At 38.8% G+C, this 20,510-nt stretch overlaps 1 protein-coding gene across 1 annotated transcript; it reads left to right on the top strand.

The window, feature by feature from the left end:
* Nucleotides 1–696: 696 nt before the first annotated feature.
* sox10 (SRY-box transcription factor 10) lies at nucleotides 697–18,754 on the top strand. The gene is made up of 4 exons (XM_007238880.4): nucleotides 697–849; nucleotides 10,176–10,860; nucleotides 12,462–12,724; nucleotides 13,933–18,754. Exons 2-4 carry the CDS (start codon nucleotides 10,430–10,432, stop codon nucleotides 14,688–14,690), a joined length of 1,452 nt encoding a protein of 483 aa, XP_007238942.2. The 5' UTR covers nucleotides 697–849; nucleotides 10,176–10,429; the 3' UTR covers nucleotides 14,691–18,754.
* The last annotated feature ends 1,756 nt before the right edge of the window (nucleotides 18,755–20,510 follow it).

Genomic DNA, 20,510 nt, shown 5'->3' on the forward strand with positions numbered 1-20,510 from the left:
GAGAGCGATTTAGAGCGCGCGGGACAGATGAAAGAAGCCGCGCGGAAACATTCAGACGTTCAAACGCAAAACCCGACCACGTGAAGAACGGTCATCTATGCACACACACACACACACACACACACACACACACACACACACACACACACACACACATTTACACATATACACACAGCCACACCGTTTATGTGATTTATGAATAAGATCCAGTTTACACTTTAAATAATTACGACACGTCATTGTTAAAAATAATATATTTTGCCTCAAACAATTCTTAAAGATGCACACGACCAAACAAACAGTCAATAAGTGTGTGCTGAAATTCCACAGTAGCATTGTTGTTTTGGTTCTGTGGTTGTGTGGAAGTTTTTAATAAAATATGTCTCTATATTTAATGTTAATGTTTTTTATTCCTTATAAAAATAGCTCTATAAAGTGATAATAAATGTTATTAAGTTGCAATAACAAATGAAAAGAAATGTAATAAAATTCAAATAATTAAATGCATAAATTAACGAAGCCTCTTTCTGCGCTGCCGATTAGCTGTCGAAGCCCTGCCCCTCCGAACAGACAGCCAATCTCCGAGGCTCTAGCAGCGCGAGGGGCGCTCTTCCCCGCAGCCTATCAGCGGAGAGCTGCTGCAGCTTTAAGGGTCTGAACTATTTTTTTCTCGGGTCGTTTTTTGTTTTGTTTTTTTCTCTCGCGCACAACGGCGCTCTTTAAGTCCCGCGCGCAGCACAGAGAGCGCATTCATACAGCAGCACACGGACACGCGCAGCGGAGGGAGCGCGAGCGAGCGAGCGAGGGAGAGAGAGAGAGTAAGAGAGAGAGAGAGAGAGAGAGAGCGGGGTAAGCACATTATTTAACTTTATTATTATTAATTTAGTTTTAATAATTTAGATTTAATCAGAGGAGAAAGAGAGTTCGCGATAATAACCTAAATGCTAATCTATTATTATTATTATGATTATTGTTGTTATTATTATTATTATTATTATTATTATTATTATTATTATTAATATTATTATTTAATGCTATTACGAATCAAGCGCGCACAGTATGAGGAGCCAATATGAATATATTTAAGAATAAAAATTAATATAAAAGTAATAGGATACGTTTTGATATAGTATAATTCAGAATCGGATTTTTTTTTACAAAATTATATATAATATAGGCATTCATATAATAATAATAATAATAATAATAATAATAATAATAATAATAATAATAATAATAATAATAACATAAAAAACGGTTTATTGATGATTAAACGGATTTATAGACATTAAAAACAGATTTATAAAGAGACTAAATACAATTTTAAACCATCATTTATTCATTTATTTATTTATTTTTATTTTTTCTAGTTTATTTATTTTTATTTTTTCTATTATATTGAGTTATACTTAATTTGGTAGCAACATTTAACAAAATGTATTATTTCAATTACTATCCTTTTGACAAAATTTATTAATGAACTAATGAAACCATTTAATTATAATGTTTTCAGTTTTTTTGTTTGTATTTAAACATAAGTGGTTTGTTTTAGACAGAACAGAGCAGTGAGAGAATTATATCTGAGACAGATCACTGCGAAGCTCCGCTTACACACTCAAAATGAGAACTTGAGCACTTCTGGGGTGTGTTTGAATCTGTGTGTGTTCATAGTTTTATTTTTTTTTAAGTGTTTGTGAATGTTGTGTGTTTAGGTTGGTTGCATATTTTTCTGTGTTTAATTTGAGTGTATATGTTTTGTATGTTTCTGGTGTGTTGTCTGTGGGTTCATGTTGTGTGTATGTTTAGTTTGGTGTATGTTCAGATTTAGTGAATTCTCTGGCTGTTTGTGTGCTTTTGGATTTAGCGTGTCTGTTCTGTTTTTGTGTGTTCCAGTTGTGTGAATTGTAGTTTGGTACGTGTTTGTCTGTTCCGGTTGTGCGTGTGTTCAGATTTAGTGTGTTTGGGTTTGATGTTTGTTCAAGTTATATTTAGACAGTGTCCATGTTGTGTTTATTTAGGTAATATGTGTGTTCAGGTTGGGTGTGTGTTCAGTTTGGGTGTATGTTCGAGCGGTGTTTGTGTTCAGGGTTGGTGTGTGTTCAGGTTGTGTGTGTGTTCAAGTTGTGTGTGTTCAGATTATGTGTGTGTTCAGGTTTGATAAATGTAGGGATGTTTTGTTCAGGTTGACATGTGGTGCATGTTCAGGTTGTGTGTGTTCAGGTTGTGTGTGTGCTCAGGTTCATTGTGTTCCGATGTGTTGTGTGTATAGGTTGTGTGTGTTCAGGTTTGCTGTGGGTTCAGGTTTGTTGTGTGATCAGGTTGTATGTGTTTTTAGGTCGTGTGTGTTCAGATGTGTTGTGTGTTCAGGCTGTGAGTGTTCAAGCTTGTGGGTTCAGGTTGTTTGTGTGTGTGTTCAGGTTTGATGAATGTTCAGACTTGGTGTGTGTTGAAGTTGTGTGTTTGTTTGTGTTCAAGTGTTTGTGTTTGTTGGTTGACATGTGGTGCATGTTTGGGTTGTGTGTGTGTTCAGGTTGTGTGTAAATGTGAGTTTAGGTTGTGTGTGAATGTGTGTTCAGGTTGTGTGTGTTCAGGTTCATTGTGTTCTGATGTGTTGTGTGTTCAGGCTGTGAGTGTTCAAGCATGTGCGTTCAGGTTGTGTGTGTGTTCAAGTTTAATGAATGTTTAGATGTTTGTGTTTGTTGAGGTTTTGTGTGTTTTTGTGTTCAGGTTTGGTTAAGTGTGTGTTCCGGTTGAGTGTTTTCTGATAAGTGTTCAGTTTTTGTGTGTTCAGGTTAGGTGTGTTCAGGTTGAGTGTTTTCTGATGTGAACTCAGGTTTTTGTGTGCTCAGGTTGTGTGTGTTCAGTTTGGGAGTGTGTTCAGATTTGTTATGTGTTCAGGTTCAATGTGTTCAGGTTGTGTGTGTTCAGATGTGTTCTGTGTTCAGGCTGTGAGAGTTCAAACATGCATGTTCGAGTTGTGTGTGTTCAGGTTGTGTGTTTTCAGGTTTAATGTATGTTCAGAATTGGTTTGTGTTCAGGTTGTGCGTGTGTGTCTTTGTGTTTCGGTTTGGTTAATTGTTTGTTCAGGTTAACGTTTGGTGTGTGTTCAGGTTATGTGTGTTCAGATTGTGTGTGGATGTATGCTCATGTTGTGTGTGTTCAGATTTGTTATGTGTTCAGGTTCAATGTGTTCAGGTTGTGTGTGTTCAGATATGTTGTGTGTTCAGGCTGTGAGAGTTTAAGCATGCATGTTCGGGTTGTGTGTGTTGAGGTTTAATGTATGTTCCGAATTTTTGTGTGTTCAGGTTGTGTGTGTGTGTCTTTGTGTTTCGGTTTGGTTAATTGTTTGTTCAGGTTAACGTTTGGTGTGTTCAGGTTATGTGTGTTCAGGTTATGTGTGAATGTGTGTTCAGGTTTGGCATGGTGTTCTGGTATGATGCTTGTGTTTAAGTTGTGTATGCGTGTTGAGGTTGAGTGTGGGTGTGGGTGTGTGTGTGTGTGTGTGTGTGTGCGCACTGGGGTGGGGTGGAGGGTGGTGGGGGGTGCAGATTTGGTAGCTGGCATGCAGGAATTAGGGGCACATAATTCTAGAATTACCCAGCGGAGCGCGAGACACAGAGCAGGGTCACAGTCCAATACAGCTGAATAAACAACAACAGCATACAATAAATAAACAGTAAACAACAACACACTGTAAATGCACAATAAATAAACACATTAGAGTTGCAAAGATAGTGTACTCTACAATACATTTTGTAATACACAATAGATGGTTTATAATATAGATGGTGTAGTATAGTATAGTATAGATAGTGTAGTATAATACAGATGCTGTAGTATAGTATAGATGGTGTAGTATAATATAGATATTGTGGTGTAGTGTAGAATATTTAATGTAGTATAGATGCTGTAATGTAGTATAAATAATGTAATGCAGTATGCAATGTGAAGTACAGTTGGTCTAATGTAGAGTAGAATGTGTACTGTTGTGTAGATGGCATAGTATCCATGTTGTAAAGTAGTGTAGATGGTGTAGTGTAGTGTGAATGGTGTAGTGTAGTGTGGATTGTGTAGTGTAGTATAGATGGTGCAGTATAGATGTAGTATAGATGGTGTAGTGTAGTGTAGATGGTGTAGTATATATGGTGTAGTGTTATGTAGATGGTGTAGTATATATTGTGTAATGTAGTGTAGACAGTGTTGTGTAGATGGTGTAGTGTAGTATAGTTGATGTTATGTAGTATAGATTGTGTAGTGTAGTTGATGTGATGTAGTATAAATAGAGTAGTTTAGTCTAGATGGTGTAGTTTAGTATAGATGATTTGATGTAGTATAGATGATTTGATGTAGTATAGATGGTGTAGTGTAGATGATTTGATGTGATATAGATAATTTGATGTAGTATAAATGGTGTAGTGTAGTATAGATAATTTGATGTAGTATAGATGATTTAATGTAGTATAAATGGTGTCGTGTAGTATAGACAATTTGATGTAGTAAAGATATTTTGATGTAGTATAGATGTCATCTTTTAATGTAGATGGTGTACTATAGATGGTATTGTGATATATAGATGGTGTAGTATATATAGTGTAGTGCAGTGGAGACGGTGTACTATAGATAGTGTTGTAGATGGTGTAGTTTAGATGATTTGATGTAGTATAGATGGTTTATTGTAGATGATTGGAGGTGGTATAGATGATTTGATGTAGTGTAGATGGTGTAGTGTAGAGGATTTGTAGTATAGATAATTTGATGTAGTGTAGATGGTGTAGTGTAGTATAGATGGTGTAGTGTAGTGTAGATGGTGTAGTGTAGAGGGTTTGTAGTATAGATAATTTGATGTAGTATAGATGGTGTAGTGTAGTGTAGATGGTGTAATGTAGTGTAGATGGGGTAGTGTAGAGGATTTGTAGTATAGATGATTTGATGTAGTATAGATGGTGTAGTGCAGATGATTTTATGTAGTATAGATAATTTGATGTAGTATAGATGATATGATGTAGTATAGATGATATGATGTAGTATAAGTGGTGTAGTGTAGTATAGATGATTTGATGTGGTACAGATGATTTGATGTAGTATAAGTGGTGTAGTGTAGTATAGATGATTTGATGTGGTACAGATGATTTGATGTAGTATAAGTGGTGTAGTGTAGTATAGATGATTTGATGTGGTACAGATGATTTGATGTAGTATAGATGATATCTTGTAATATAGATGATGCAGTATAGATGGTGTAGCGCAAAAAAGATGGTGTTGTATATATGGTGTAGTATAGATGGTGTAGTGTAGTGTAGATGGTATAGTGTAGTGGAAGCTGGAGTCTTTCTGCAGCTTTAAATAAACCCCCACTAAACACTGCAGCTCTGTTCTTCTCAGCACATGGAGTAAGGACACACACACACACACACACACACACACACACACACACAACCAACACACACAAACACACACACTACAAATTATCTAATACTTTAAATAATATTGATTAATAGACACCATTTAGAACAATCAGATTACACCCATATCCAGCAACACACACTAGCAGGCAGACTCTGTAGCTAAAGTAGAATACGCTACAGTCTAATGAAAACAGATTTGGGAATAATTGGTGGAATTATGAACGTGTGCTTGAGTGTACACATATTAATCTAAATGATTATGTCACACTGGTATTGATAATGAGCTGGATTATGGCGGGGTCAGGATAGTTCCCGGTCTCCTGGGCTTTACTGTGTTAATTAAGGGCCGGTGTTGGGTGTCGCTCTCTGTGATGTGATCCATTCACTACGTGGTGTGATTAAAAGAGTGATTGTGGATGGACAGAGTGCCTGCAGGGTAACTCTATTCCTGAATATTCAGCTTCTACAGTTCCGGTTCCTAACCATTAATAAAAAACACTGTAAGACAGGGGTGCTGTGGAAGCTACAGGCTCTTAGCATACAGATATTTGTGAGGCTAAACATGAAGCTAAGCTGTTGCAGTTCAGGGCAGAGTGAAAGTGTTAGCAAGGCAAGCGAACACTGACCAATTCATCACACATAAGGTGTGTCCACATAGAACAGTTAGCACCAAGCCTACTGTTATGGAAATGTGTATATTTTGTTAATCTGCAGTGTAACAACTTTTGCTGTAGACCAGTGTCCCAATGACCTAGTAAATCAAGTCAAAGGTTATTTATCATATATGATGAATACAGAGTTATACATGGGACAATAGCAGGAAAATGCTTTGATAACTGCTGATAAGATGTATAATATGATGCAGGGCTGTGTATTGGCAAGAACCTGGCAATATAATACATATCATAATACAGGGGCTACTGTGATACTATAAGCAAGGTAATATTTTGCAATTATTTAAATCTAATTGAAGAAAACACTCATCATTTATCTCAGATAAGAATGTTTAGTTTAGTTTAAATCTTCCAGGAATGTTATTCTAAAATTACAGAAAGAATGTTCTATACACTTAAAAAAGTTTTTTAAATGTGCAACCTAAAAATGCTTTGCATCACAACATTACAATTTTTTTCCCACAGGATGTTCCCAGTTAGACAATAATTCCATTATTAATTTATTCAAATATTAAAATAACATTGATACAAGTGATGCCACAGCTATTTACAAACGTTAAATAAAAACACTTTAAACCAGCCAAAAAAATAGACATGTTCCAAGAACCAAAGGGTCAGAAAATTTTCTAAGCTAGGTATACTATTGTATTTTATATTTAATACTATTGTATTTTTATATATTTAGATAGTATTTGTCAACTTTCTAAGATATAAACAAAACATAAAAATATGCAGCTAAAACATGCAAAAAAATAGAATGGATATATACACAAAAAAGTATAAAGAATTAAGAATACAGCAAATAAATTTTGTTTTATTTTATTTGTGAATTCGGTAATTTTAGTTTTTTTCTGTGTAGATACTTAGACACAAATTACAGATGTTTGATAGTGAAATGAAATAGCTACTCAACTAGCTAGTCACTAAGCTTTTTTACATTAATTACCTGTGATGTAAAAATAACTCCCGGGAAGATTGTGTTACTAGCTCAGTAAATTTTAGTAAACATCTGAATTATTTAAGAAATATTATGCTTTCTCTGTGTTTCATTGATTTTTGTTACATTTTTAGTTCAGTATTGATATGTACAATTAGCTTTGAAGGCTAATACTGGAACTGTGAGGCTAAAAGTGAAGACCTAAAAGCTAGCTGTACCTACCGAATAGTTCAGTTCACTGAAGTCTGTCTAGGATAGTTTTCCAGTCAGAAAGCTGTTAGTTAGCAGTTGCACATTGTCTTCAATTAAGGTAAATGTTTCCTAGTATGTTTAAGTCTCCAAATACTTCATTAAATCTAAGTTACTTTACTAGGAAATTAAATATAGTTTAGATTTTTAGATGTGTTAGCATTGTAGAGCTAGCTTTAGGACGTTAATGCTGGGAAAACTATGGCTAAATGTGAAGGTAAGGTGCTTACAAACCAAGCTGTAAAATGTTAAATGAGTAATGTACAGTGTAGTTGTACAGAAAGTTATAACTTAGTTCACTTTCAGCTAATATTGGCAAATTAACTGGTAATTATATGTATTTACATATGTGCTAGGCTAGTCTAGCTAGGCTAATTAGCTAGTGGGTAAGCATTCTGTGTTTTGCATGACGTTTTAAATGTGTTACTGTGTATAAAAATAGACAAATTTGCGGTTAGCAGTTGTGCATTGCCTATTTCTGAGGTAAAACTTTTTCAGATATTGTTCAAATATTTAAGTAAAGTATTATACTTAAAAATTAACAAGTATAATAACTTCTTATTTGCTAGGTAACTGTTTTGTTGACACTACAGAACATGCATTTGAAAGCTAATGAAGCTAGGATGAAGCTAATTGTGAAGGCATGGTGTTTTTAATTTAGTAATTTACATAGTTTTAATTAGGTATAACAGCAGATTATATTGTTTTAAGTGTGTTTATACGTATAGAAGGTTTAAATATCCAAATATTTCAGTACAACCATTTTAATTCTGAATTAATTTTTTTTTAAATAAGAAAATCCTGTTTTTTTTTCCAATTAGATAGAACAACAGATAATATTGTTATATTAAGTGTGTAAAAACGCTTTAAGGGTAAACAATATCATCTAGCTAAAATTAAATAGCTTCAAATAAATAGCTGTAATGGACCTGGAAGGAGCAAAGTAGCATGTAGCCACGCAAAAAGCTACAGTTTAGGACTTGACCAGCGAACAGTGACCGATTCAGTGGCGCTAACACACACACACACTCACTCACTCACACGGGCGCGTGGTTAGTGTTTCCTGCAGCGGCCCGCCCGCGTGTTTACCCAGCCGGGTGGGTATGAAGCGGGGCCCTGTGCTGCTGCGGACGCGGATTATTCCAGCACTCTCCCTCCGGGGAGCTTGCAATAACTGCCAAACCTTAAACAGTAGCTTGTTAGCGGGAGACAGGCCTAAGCTAGAATAACACACACACACTCACACACACGCGTGCACCGCGGCGGCCGGGGCAAATTGACGCCACCATGTGATTGCGACGTGGCCCTAAAAACTCAAATGAATTATGAATTCATTTAGTCGGGCCTGCCGGTGCACTCGTGGCGGTCGCTCTGCCTCACCAGAACACTCTGTAGCTCTGTATTAGATGCTAAGGTGGGTGCTGAGTGATGGCCACCTCAAATCATTCCCCAGATCACTACACGACTCTCCCGCTACGCTAACAGCTGCTGTAACTGTGTAAACATCTTAACTACAGTCTAAACGTTGGAGGCTTTTTGACTGTGTAACATAGTGTCAGTCTCTGTGCACTGATACACTACTTTTACTACGTTTTGCTTTTGCAGTCAGTAGCTTTGTTTGTTAGCTTAATGCTACCGCATGAAGATGGAGAGTGTAGTTTGTTTTTGATGTTTCCTGAAGGGCTGAAGTGTCCCAACATTCCAGTCAATCTAGTCAGCCATTTTGTAGCGTGACTAAATATATTAGCCTAGCGCACTGGAATGCCCGCCCCCCTTTCCCAGCAGACGCTATCAAAAAATGAGTGGCCTAATTACGTTATAAAAATGACCAGATTTACTGAAACACATAGACCCTCAACCCTTCCAGAAAGCTTGTGACGTCACGTGTAAACAGTCTAGACGCTCGACTTTAACAGAAATCTAACTGCTAGTTTATGGAAAGACATTACATTGACTTTTATGTATCATATATAAACTCTTTAATATTTCAAATAATATCACAATAGTGTAAAAACAATGTAAGAATAAATATTAATTATTAAAGTATTAAAACTGTAAACTCAAAACAAACACAATAAGTAATACAAGGTTTTGATTCTTCATTTGTCATTTGTATCGAAAAAATAAAAGACTACTAAAAGAGAATTTCTTACTTTTTTACTGTAATAAAGGATTGTTTATAACACATTACTACATCATTGAATTTTAGTCATTGTAAAAACATTAAGTGCAAAAATGTGTCACCCGATATTATCACTACTTTATAAAATCTAAAAAAGCTTTCACAGGCTTGATGTTTAAAGAAAATATATACAATATTTAATAGAATAAAAGCATACAATTTGAACTGACCAAACTTGAATTCGTTTTTTGTTTGATTGATTAGGGAAAACACTGACCTAGTGCACTACCCTATAGTCCTGAACATTTTGCTGGATATTGTCAGGGAATACATATTGTTAGGTAACAAATAAATATGCACTAAATATAGTGTCTAAAAGCAACATGACATCTCTATAAGATTTTATGACAATGGACAGTAATCATAAACACGCTTTTGTCAATGTTTGTTTTTTATGCCAGAAACAACTGATACTTTAATTGGGATTCCTTATTTATCTATGACCTAGACCCAGATAGTGTGGGATGAACATTGTCCGAAACTTAATATAAGGCATAAGGGTTGCTTTGCCATACATTCTTAGTCTCTTAGCCTTATTCCCTGAACTAGGGGGGCAGTTTGGCTATGTTCATCATGTTCATCTGGTTTTCTTATCAAATTCAATGTTTCTTTTTGGCTTGTCACGGTATATTTTTAATATCACCCACTCCTGAAATCTGTCTGAACAGTTTCCACTGAGTTTAATCTATTTGAGTTAATTTAAACTTCTTTCTGCTGCCTTTTTTCAGGGTAGGTGACTGAGTCACCCGAATGGAAAGGTCTTTACGGGGAAACAGAGTCGCCCGCATGGCCAGATCAGCCCAGTGAAGGGTTTAGAGACACAAAACAACACAGATTAAACACAAAGCCCTTGATTTAGCCTCCAAACCAAGTGAGCGTTGTCCAGCTGAGGACAGAGGTCAGACAGAGAGGACGACAGTCCAGCAGCCCTGTGGAGTTCTGTCCCTAAACAGAGAGAAAGAGAGAGAGTGAGTGAGTGAAGATGTCCGGAGAGGAGCAGAGTCTGTCTGAGGTGGAGATGAGTCCAGGAGTCTCAGATGATGGTCATTCCATGTCCCCCGGCCACTCGTCCCACGCCACGGGTGGAGGCGACTCACCTCTGCCCGGTGGACAGGCGCAGCTGAGTGGCGAGGATGCCTCCAGGGTGCCTGGCGGCCTCCCGAAAGCAGAAGAAGAGGACGACCGCTTCCCTATTGGGATTCGTGAGGCAGTCAGCCAGGTTCTGAACGGCTACGACTGGACGCTGGTGCCCATGCCAGTCCGTGTCAACTCGGGCAGCAAGAGCAAGCCACACGTCAAGAGGCCGATGAACGCCTTCATGGTGTGGGCGCAGGCGGCACGCCGGAAACTGGCTGACCAGTACCCGCACCTGCACAACGCAGAGCTCAGCAAGACATTGGGTAAACTGTGGAGGTGAGGTCCAAGGTCAAATCTGCATTAATAATTAATTAATTATAATTTCTTCCGATTTGATTTGTTATTTTAGTTCTTTTAATTCTGTTATTGTTCAAAATGCATCACACACTTCACTGTATGTCCAAAATAGGGTAGATTCTGGACACCACTTCTAATGAATGCTGCTGCATTCAGCTACTTTAAGTTGCAGTCATTGCTGACACATATGTGCAAATGCATACAGAAACACACAGAGCTTGTCTAGTCCCTGTAGAGAAATACTGCCAATAGAATAGGACACCCTGGAACAACAACATGAGGGCTAGAAGGTAATAAAGCCATCAGCATTAAGCTAAGGAGAAGTAGAACTGTGTCCCTGTCTCTAGAATGATGGTGCTCCATCCAAAACTTTTGGATTTGGAGTTGGGGAACTGGGAATGAGGTGTGATGCTTATCAACATGTAACTTTCTGACCTCACTAAAGCTCAGCTCTTTTCAGCTCCAAAGTCTTCTTAAAAGTCTAGCAGAAAGTCTTCTGTGAACAGTAGAGACAGTTACTTCAACAAAAGCAGAATAAACTATTTTTAAATAGCCTTAATTTAAAAAGAAACAATTAATGAGGAAGTGTCCCAATACTTTTGTCCATATAATGTAATATAGTGACAGTTAATAAACAATAAAAAATCTCCTAAAAATATTTTTTTTTACAAAGAAACTGAACAGAATGTTGAGGACTAGTGTAATTAATGACGAGAGTTGCAGTGTATAATTTGGGTCAGGAGGGTCTGGAGGATTGAAACAGTTCATTACACACACACACACACACACACAAAACACACAAACACACACACTCACACTGAGGGGCCGCTGTTGCTGTTGTTTTGGGGGGTAAACAGGGCTGGCACTGAAGCAGGACGGACAGAGGAGTGTTTGGCTCACACATGCACACACACACCCACACACACACACTCTCAGTGACCTCTCTGGGAACGTTAAGCACGCTGGACCAAACACAGTCCAGCCTGGCCAGATTAATGCGAACAGCAGTGGCTCACGAGGAAAATCCTCACCAGCACCAGTACTGACCGGCCCAACGGTCAACACCGCCTCCAAACACACACAACGCAAGTTTGTGTGTGTGTGTGTGGGTTTGTGAGTTTGTGTGTGCTGTAATGGCCTGATTCAGCTTGTTAGTTAACAGAGACATACAGCAGAACTGGAGCGAGTGAAGCTTCAGTCACAGACTGATACACAGCATTTTAAACTTTCATACTACACCAGACCAGCACTACAGTGTCACGTTATTAAATTTTTGTGTATTATATTGGGAAATCTGTACAATATAATGTGCTGCAAGAGAAAAGAAGGATCAAGAACAAGAAAAACTGAACAACTTTTTATATATATGCATATATCACATACTATTAGCAAAAACTGAACAGAAGTTATATAGGTGTGTATGAAATAATATACCTATATACCTATATTCTATGTGCAGAATACAGCACTTGGTTTTGAGAGAGCATATAATATTGAATATTTCTCCACACTGAGTACAGTGATTTGTATTTGTTACCGTACTAAATAATAAAGGATTTGTGTTTGATTGTGTGTCCCAGGCTCCTGAACGAGAACGATAAGAGGCCGTTTATTGAGGAGGCGGAGCGTCTGAGGAAGCAGCATAAGAAAGATTACCCAGAGTATAAGTACCAGCCCCGCAGACGCAAGAACGGCAAACCCGGGTCCAGCTCCGAGCAGGACGGCCACACGGACTCCGAGGTCAGCCACAGCCAATCACATTACAAGAGCCTCCACTTGGAGGTGGCCCATGGAGGAGGGGCAGGGTCTCCTCTGGCAGATGGACACCACCCTCATGCTTCAGGTGAGGCACAGGCTCTGCTCACACAGCCATTGGACAGTTCACCACACAGTGGATGCACGGAAAAATACAGCAGAAATGCAGTAGAAATACAGTTGTACTTATAGGGCAAATCCTACATTAGCCAGAATAACTTCTGTTAAAAATCTGAAACTGTAGACAAAGCTAGACCTTTTAAAAGTAGTCAAAAATAATCTGCAGCATAACATCATCAATAGTCTAAAACAAGTCTAAAATTTGGTTTCTACAATTCAGTTGACAATAATAATTCAAAAACAGGAATTCACATCAGAATATAAAAATGACAATCATCCCCAACTGATATAAAACCAAAGACAGACATTTAATGCATAACACCCTCTTGTTTTCTCTACTGGTTTCTACACTGGATCCAGACATTCCCAACAACTATACAAGGCTCAAACTGAGGCTAAACAAAACTCAGTTAAACATTTTTCACAATATAATGGTTACTGGTCCCAATTCTGGAGACCTGATGCTCTGCACATTCTTCTGCTGTCCTGCTGTTGCTTGCCTGACCCAGCTCATACAGTCCCTGATAATTAGATGATGAGCAGAATCAGGTGCATTAGATTAGGGGAAAACACAAAAATGTGCAGAGCATGGGATCCTCCGGACTCAAATAGGGGAAAACTGCATTACAAAAAAGGATGTACGTCCAAGGACATATGTACTGTCAAGCTGTTGACATCTTAAACAATTGACATTGAATATTCCATTAAAATACACATCTGAAATGCTCTGAAATGTTCTTATGGTTCAAATTTTTATCCTGACACACTGTTATATACAATAGGAAGTGCTCAATAACTCTTTATAATGTTCATATGATCCACAAGCTCATTTTGACACAATACACTACAGGAAGCACAGGGTGGCGCTCTATAGTGTTTAGAAATGTTCATATGATCAACACATTCATTCTGTCAGAATGTAATACTATACAGCATGTGTAAGTTCATATGATGTAAACATATAATGTTTATATATTCCACACCTTTATTGTGACACTGTAATACATTATATGAAGCACAAGAGGCACTCTATAGTGTCCAGAAATGTTCATATGATCCACACAATCATTCTGACAGACTGCAGTACACTACAGGAACAATAGAGGGCGCTCTTTAATCCTTTGTAATGTTCATATGATCGAAAAACTCATTTTAAAATGTTGTCTATTGATCCAGGTCCAAACCACAGCCCCCCAACTCCTCCCACCACTCCCAAAACAGAGCTTCAAGGCGGCAAATCAGGTGAGGGGAAGAGAGAGGGCGGGGCCAGCAGCCGGAGTGCTCTGGGAGTGGGGTCAGATGGAAGTTCCGCCTCTTCCTCTGCTTCCGGAGGCGGCAAACCACACATCGACTTCGGAAACGTAGACATTGGCGAGATTAGCCATGAGGTGATGGCCAACATGGAGCCCTTCGATGTTAATGAGTTTGACCAGTATCTGCCACCCAATGGCCACCACCAGCAGGGCTCGGGGGCATCTGCCAGCTCAAGCACCACCCCCTACTCCTACGGGATCTCCTCAGCATTGGCAGCAGCCAGCGGTCACTCGGCTACCTGGCTGTCCAAACAGCAGCAGCACTTGGGCTCGGATAGTGGTGGGAAGACGCAGATCAAGAGTGAGACCCATTTTTCCAGTGAAGCCACGCCCACAGGGTCTCATGTGACCTACACACCGCTGAGCCTGCCACACTACAGCTCTGCATTCCCTTCGCTGGCCACCAGAGCGGCGCCATTCGCTGATTACGCCGATCATCAAGCTTCCAGCTCCTACTATGCCCACTCCAGCCAGGCCTCTGGCCTTTACTCCGCCTTTTCTTACATGGGCCCCGCCCAGCGACCTCTTTACACTGCCATCACTGACCCCGCCTCCGGCCCCCAGTCACACAGCCCCACCCACTGGGAGCAGCCGGTGTACACCACCCTCTCTCGACCATGACAGACACGCCCCCATACACATGAACACAATCCGCCAGAGACGGACACTAACACAGGGGCGTAAGCTTGATGATTATGGTGATAATGGTGATGATGATGAAGATGATGGAAATTCTTGACTGAATGGGAGCTGAAAGGCTTCAATGTGGGAGCAACTCTTATACACCACAATCACACACACCCTGTCACAGACTATTGCATGGGGTAGATATGGTAATGGTGATGATGGTGATGATGATGGTGATGATGAATGAAGAGGAGGAACTGGACTTGATTTATGCATTAAAACAAGAGCAAGGGCGGCATGGAGAACTGGTCACTTATAGGGGTAACAGTGTAACTCATACCACACACTATTACACACTAGGTAGCAGAGTGGGGTCAGTGTTTTAGATTAATACACTTTTAAATGTGATAAAAATTTAAAACATCTTAAATCAAAACTATCAAGTTTCTTGAATCAATTCTGTTTGGTGTCTGATGTTTGACTCTTTGTTTTTAAGCTACCAACAGAAATCTCAAGTTTTTCAAGCTCTTAGCAATCCATTAAGAGTCATCTAAGAATACCACAAAACCTTAAAGACCACCTAAAATACTACCATAACTGAATTTAAACCACAGTTACCACTTATGAACGTCCTTGCAGCCCCCTGCTATACCTTAGCAACCACATATCAACAACCAGAAAACTATAAAACTCGATGTCACAAATGCCTAGCACCACCAGCACAGGAGGCATGTGAACATCCTAGCAGCCACTTCCAATACCATAGCAACCACATGAACAGTTTATCAACAATCAGAACACCATAAAAATAAGCTTAACACTCTTGCAATCACCGAAGATATAATCTCAATGGCTTAGCAACCATTGAGAAACTGTCTGATGTGCCACAGCAGTCAAGAACTAAAACCCTACCCTATCTGCAATACCATTTAACCACCCCAAACATACAAACTGCTTAAACACACACTACTGCTTAAACAAACAACCCACTACCTCCACCATTCTGTACCTTACAAACCCAGTTAAATTAAAAAACAGCCTACAGCTGCATTCTCAAGCATTCAGTGTAATCAAAACTCTACTCATGATAAATGCCCATAATGAATTGAAAGGCCTCATTCAGCTACACATTTCCTACAAACCCCTCCCATCAGGCCCGCCCACATTCGCCTCATTATTGCTCCACCTAGCTAAAGTAAATAGGGAGGCCTGTGACTACAGTCTGACTGAAGTTAAACTCCACTTGAGCTGTGACGCTAATGCAGCTAACAAGATATGGAAGACTGCATTCTATTCACCAATTAGCTTCATTCTAACTGCAATAATCTCTAATAGATTGGATTATAAGATTTCTGACATGTTTTCTTCCAATATGCAGAGTATTAGTAAATTTAGCTCTTAGCAAGAGAGTTAAAGATAGCTAAAGGTTAAATTTCAGACATCAAACATAAAAGGTGGCAAAGCCAAATCCGGAGAGTATAAATTTGCCCCAGGATTTTGTTCCGACTGCCTGAATAAAACATCTCTGCCAAACATGACTAGGTTTGGGGGAAAGAGTAAAAAATTATAGTTACTGCTGAAATATTTATGTACAGAGTAAATATTCACTTTCCAGCCAACTCAAACACACTCAAGCACACACACACACACACTTATAGGCCATAAATACTGAACACAGCTCATCTTATAACCGCTGCAATTTTAGCTTGTGTTCCTCACCAAAGTTTTGAGACCAAAACTTTTCAGACAGGGAAGCCCAGCAGCAGCACTGTTAGCCTACTTGTGTTAGACACGCCCCTCTTCATAATGCCAAGCCCCTTCTTGCCCCCAAATCCATCCTCCCTCCCCTCAGCCCGATGGTCCATTTGTTCCGCTGCAGTTTGGCCGGATTTGGAGCGGCGGTATTTTCTCCAGCACTGACCGGACGGAGCACTGGCTCCACCCACCCGGACTGACCATCTCACCTGTACAGTTACGCCATCATCCCAGCTAACAATTTTTTGTTAGTAGAACTTTTTCTAAATCTCTCAAAGGTTATTAGAACGTTCAATCTGTCAAGTTTTCTTGGAGTTCTTAGAACAACATTTTTGTTTAACATTTGTAAATGTTCTGCTAACGTCGCTACAACAGCACTTCAGTATCAGTGTTACTTTTAGCTGGAAAAGTTTACAGGATGTTTCTGAAATGCTTTTTTTGCATTTGCACTAACAGCTATCTACAAGTCATGTACCATCAAATACAGTTTATTCCATTGTGAGGGCTACTATAGAGCATCACATCACATTTAATCCACTGCCATGGCACTCCTTCTGCAGAGGAGCACCTAACTGGGCACTTCATCATCTTCTCTCACCTGTAGTACCATAGGCATCCCATTTCCTCTCCTGGAAAGGACACCTTTGGGACACTGTCTAGTAGGGGTGGCACAAAACTTGCTTCACAGTGGCACCAATAGATGGGCACTCATTAAAACACATTATAAAATATTTTAATCTAGAAGGATATCGTTATGATTTATTGATCTTTCAACCATTGGGACACCAGAGGGGGGGGCCCCCCCTGCCCTCCTGCACCCCCCTTGAGTCAGTCAAAGTAAAAAATAAAAACACTGATACAAGTGACATTGCAGCCAAGTTACCAGAACATTTAAAAACTTTACCAAAAAGTACAACATTCAGAAAACTTGACAGATTGAACATTCTAACAACCAAGTTGTAACATTTAGAAAAAAAAAATACTAACCAAAATTTGTTAGCTGGGATTTCTTTTATATGAATTAATAATTCTTTCCTATTAACCAAAACGAGGCCATTTTGTTTATATAAATATATAAACATTTCTTTGTTATAATCTTTACCATTGTTGTTGTTGATGATTATGATGTTTTTTGTTTGTTGTTGTTGTTGTTGTTGTTTTGCCATAGCTACACTGAAGCACCACCACCACTGTCCTGCCTTTTGGTAACTGACGTTCAGAGATGTGTGTATATTAGTGTGGGAGATAGATGTGTAGATATTACAGTGGTCCAGTAACACAGCTGATGACTTTATTTGTCTTTCTGTATTTTTATTACCGTAAACACAGACAGAGCGAGGATACTGGATGCCAAACGATTGTGATTATGATTATGATTATTGATTACAATGTATTTGCCTTACTGTCCACCACATGTGCCTAAAATGAATTCAGATAGATATACCAATATACTGTGTACTAAAGCAGGTCAATAATGTGAACATTACATTCACAAGTGCCACAAATATGAGACGTATCAGAGAATGCAATAATTAAAAACAAATAATAACTATGATGATAATGACGTGTAATGTAATTAGATATGTAGATATATACTGATCGGCCATAACATTAGCACCACTGACAGGTGCTGTGATTAACACTTGTTGTGATCTGGTTTCAGTGGCTCCTGTTATGGATTGGATATATATTAGGGAGTGAGTGAACAGTCAGCTCGTCTAGGCTCCACCCCCTTACAACTTACTACTGTAACGTTAGTCTTGGTACAGGTATCACAGCACACCTCAAGCTCGATATTAGGCAGGTGGTGTTAATGTTTTGGCTGGTTGGTGTACAGTCATATATGGTCGTGTACATACATGGAGCCCACACAATCTGAAAACCGCTGTTTGGCGCGAGGTTTATTTGACAGGCTGTTTATTTAACTGATGTTTTAACTCTCTTTTTACTTATTTTTTCCTCTGATTTTGACCTTTTTCTGTCTTTATTTAGTCGTATTATAATAAAAAATACAGAAACTCAATTTTAGGGCCTGCATCCTACAGTGGGCGGAGCTTGTTATATATTACAGATCTATTTATATTTGCTGGTATTTTGTTTTTTTTTTTCTCTATTAATTGTTTTGTTCCTCTTCTCTCTGACGTGATGTGTGTTTTGTTGTGTTGCGTACTCGCTGTATGCTCTTTTGTATTGTGCGCAGGTAAAGGTGTTCCAGTGTGAATAACAGGGTGGAACAGCGTAGACACTAACGACCCTCCTTCACTAAATAAAGCTCCATTTTGTTGGCTTTTGTATAAATACGAGCTCTCGTTGTGTATTGTGCTTTACACACACACACACATGCACAAACACAGATAAATAATAAACAAGGTGTCATTTACATTACAGGTGAGACAGTGGAACAAATTCCATTCCAATATCAGTAAAGTTGAAATGATCTCAAGATTGTTCAATAATAAACTTTTTTTTATTCTTTAAGCTATTTTACACAAGCTTTAAAACAGAGGTCTTCAAATCACACTCAAATTCCACCAGAAATTTGTTGTGCAAACTATGTTTGAGGGTGCTTTCACACCTGCCTTGTTTGGTCCGGACTTTCAGTCTTCTCAGTTTGGTCCGAACCAAAGTAGCAGGTGTGAAAGGGCCAGCAAACCACGGTCCAGACCAAAGGACCAAAGGATCTTCTGAACCATGGTCCAGTTTGCCTGCAGTGTGAAAGCGCTTTTTTAGATGGTTCGAACTTTCGGACCAATTACAGAAAGCTGAGCAGGCGTTCCTCAACAGTGGCAGCAGAAGAAAATGAGCCATGGAAGCACATGGGGCGAGGAGGATACAAAATGTTTAATGTTTGAAATTTGGTGCGATGAACATGTGAAAAGTGCCTGAAGTTGCTGCTGCTGGTATAAAAACCACAATATCAGCACTACTATGGAGACGAAATAAATCTGTTAATTCATTTTATTCTTATCCTGGAAAAGCTTTCCGCTGAATGAACCACCCGCTGAATTGTCAACACGCCAAAGTCAGACGCATGTTCTTCTAAAACCAATCATCGTCGAGTTAAGGAAAACGCATCAATACGTAAGTGACAATTAAAGGATGTAGGAGTATCACACAAAGGTCTTTGGTGCGCTCCTTAAACTGCAGTGTGAAAACAAAAATAAGCGGACCAAATATATACAATGTAGCAAACACATGAACCTTGGTTCGGACCACGGAGCGGACTTTCAGGTGTGAAAGCACCCTTAGACATCCTAGATCAGGGGTCTCAAACCTTATCCACAAAGAATTGCAGCACAGCTACAAGTTTTGATCAGTTGGTCAATCTTCAAACTACTGATCACATGAGCTCGAATAAAAGAATAAAAACCAGAAGCCATGCCAAACCTTAGACGCAGAGACAGTCTGAGACCCTGCTGTAAATTTCTGATGGTACAGTGGGTGGGGCCAAATCATGTTTAAGGAATAAATCAGGGCTGCACGGTTTTGAAAAAAAAAAAAAGAAAAGATAAAAATAATGATTTTGTCTCTTATATACAGTATTTCACAAAAGTACAAACACTTCCTACATTTCTGTAAATATTTAATTATATCTTATATATTATTCACAATCTAAAGATAGGTATTGTATTTCACACTGAGGAGGAGGAGCTACAGTCTTTCATTAGGGTGAATATGCAGTATATTAATAAAACTCTAAATGTAGTTATTGTCAGGGGCGTAGCAGCAAATTCTGGGCCCTGTACACCCTCTATGTTAATGGGCCCCTATCCATGCCAGTAAACAAAGGAAAGTGAGCGAAAAAAAAAATCAGGATTTTCATGGGCCCCTCTCCCTACTCGGGCCCTGGGTAGTCAGGTCCACTTTTCCCCCCACTACCACGCCCATGGTTATTGTTATAAACACAGAGGAACCTGAGCTACAGTCTCTGATTAGGGTGAATATATATTAATAATACTCTAAATGTAGGTATTGGGATATACACTGATTAGGAGGAGCTACAGTCTCTCATTGGGGTGAATATATATTAATAACACTCTAAATGTAGGTATTGTAATA

The sequence above is a fragment of the Astyanax mexicanus genome, chromosome 3 (genome assembly GCF_023375975.1).
Source record: "Astyanax mexicanus isolate ESR-SI-001 chromosome 3, AstMex3_surface, whole genome shotgun sequence".
Taxonomy (NCBI): domain Eukaryota; kingdom Metazoa; phylum Chordata; class Actinopteri; order Characiformes; family Acestrorhamphidae; genus Astyanax; species Astyanax mexicanus.

What these genes read in the sequence shown, in the direction of transcription:
- sox10 (XM_007238880.4), top strand. Translation starts at nt 10,430, where the DNA reads ATGTCCGGAGAGGAGCAGAGTCTGTCTGAGGTGGAGATGAGTCCAGGA. An exon ending in ACATTGGGTAAACTGTGGAG is followed by an intron (nt 10,861 to 12,461) that starts GTGAGGTCCAAG and finishes TGTGTGTCCCAG; the next exon opens with GCTCCTGAACGAGAACGATA. An exon ending in ACACCACCCTCATGCTTCAG is followed by an intron (nt 12,725 to 13,932) that starts GTGAGGCACAGG and finishes CTATTGATCCAG; the next exon opens with GTCCAAACCACAGCCCCCCA.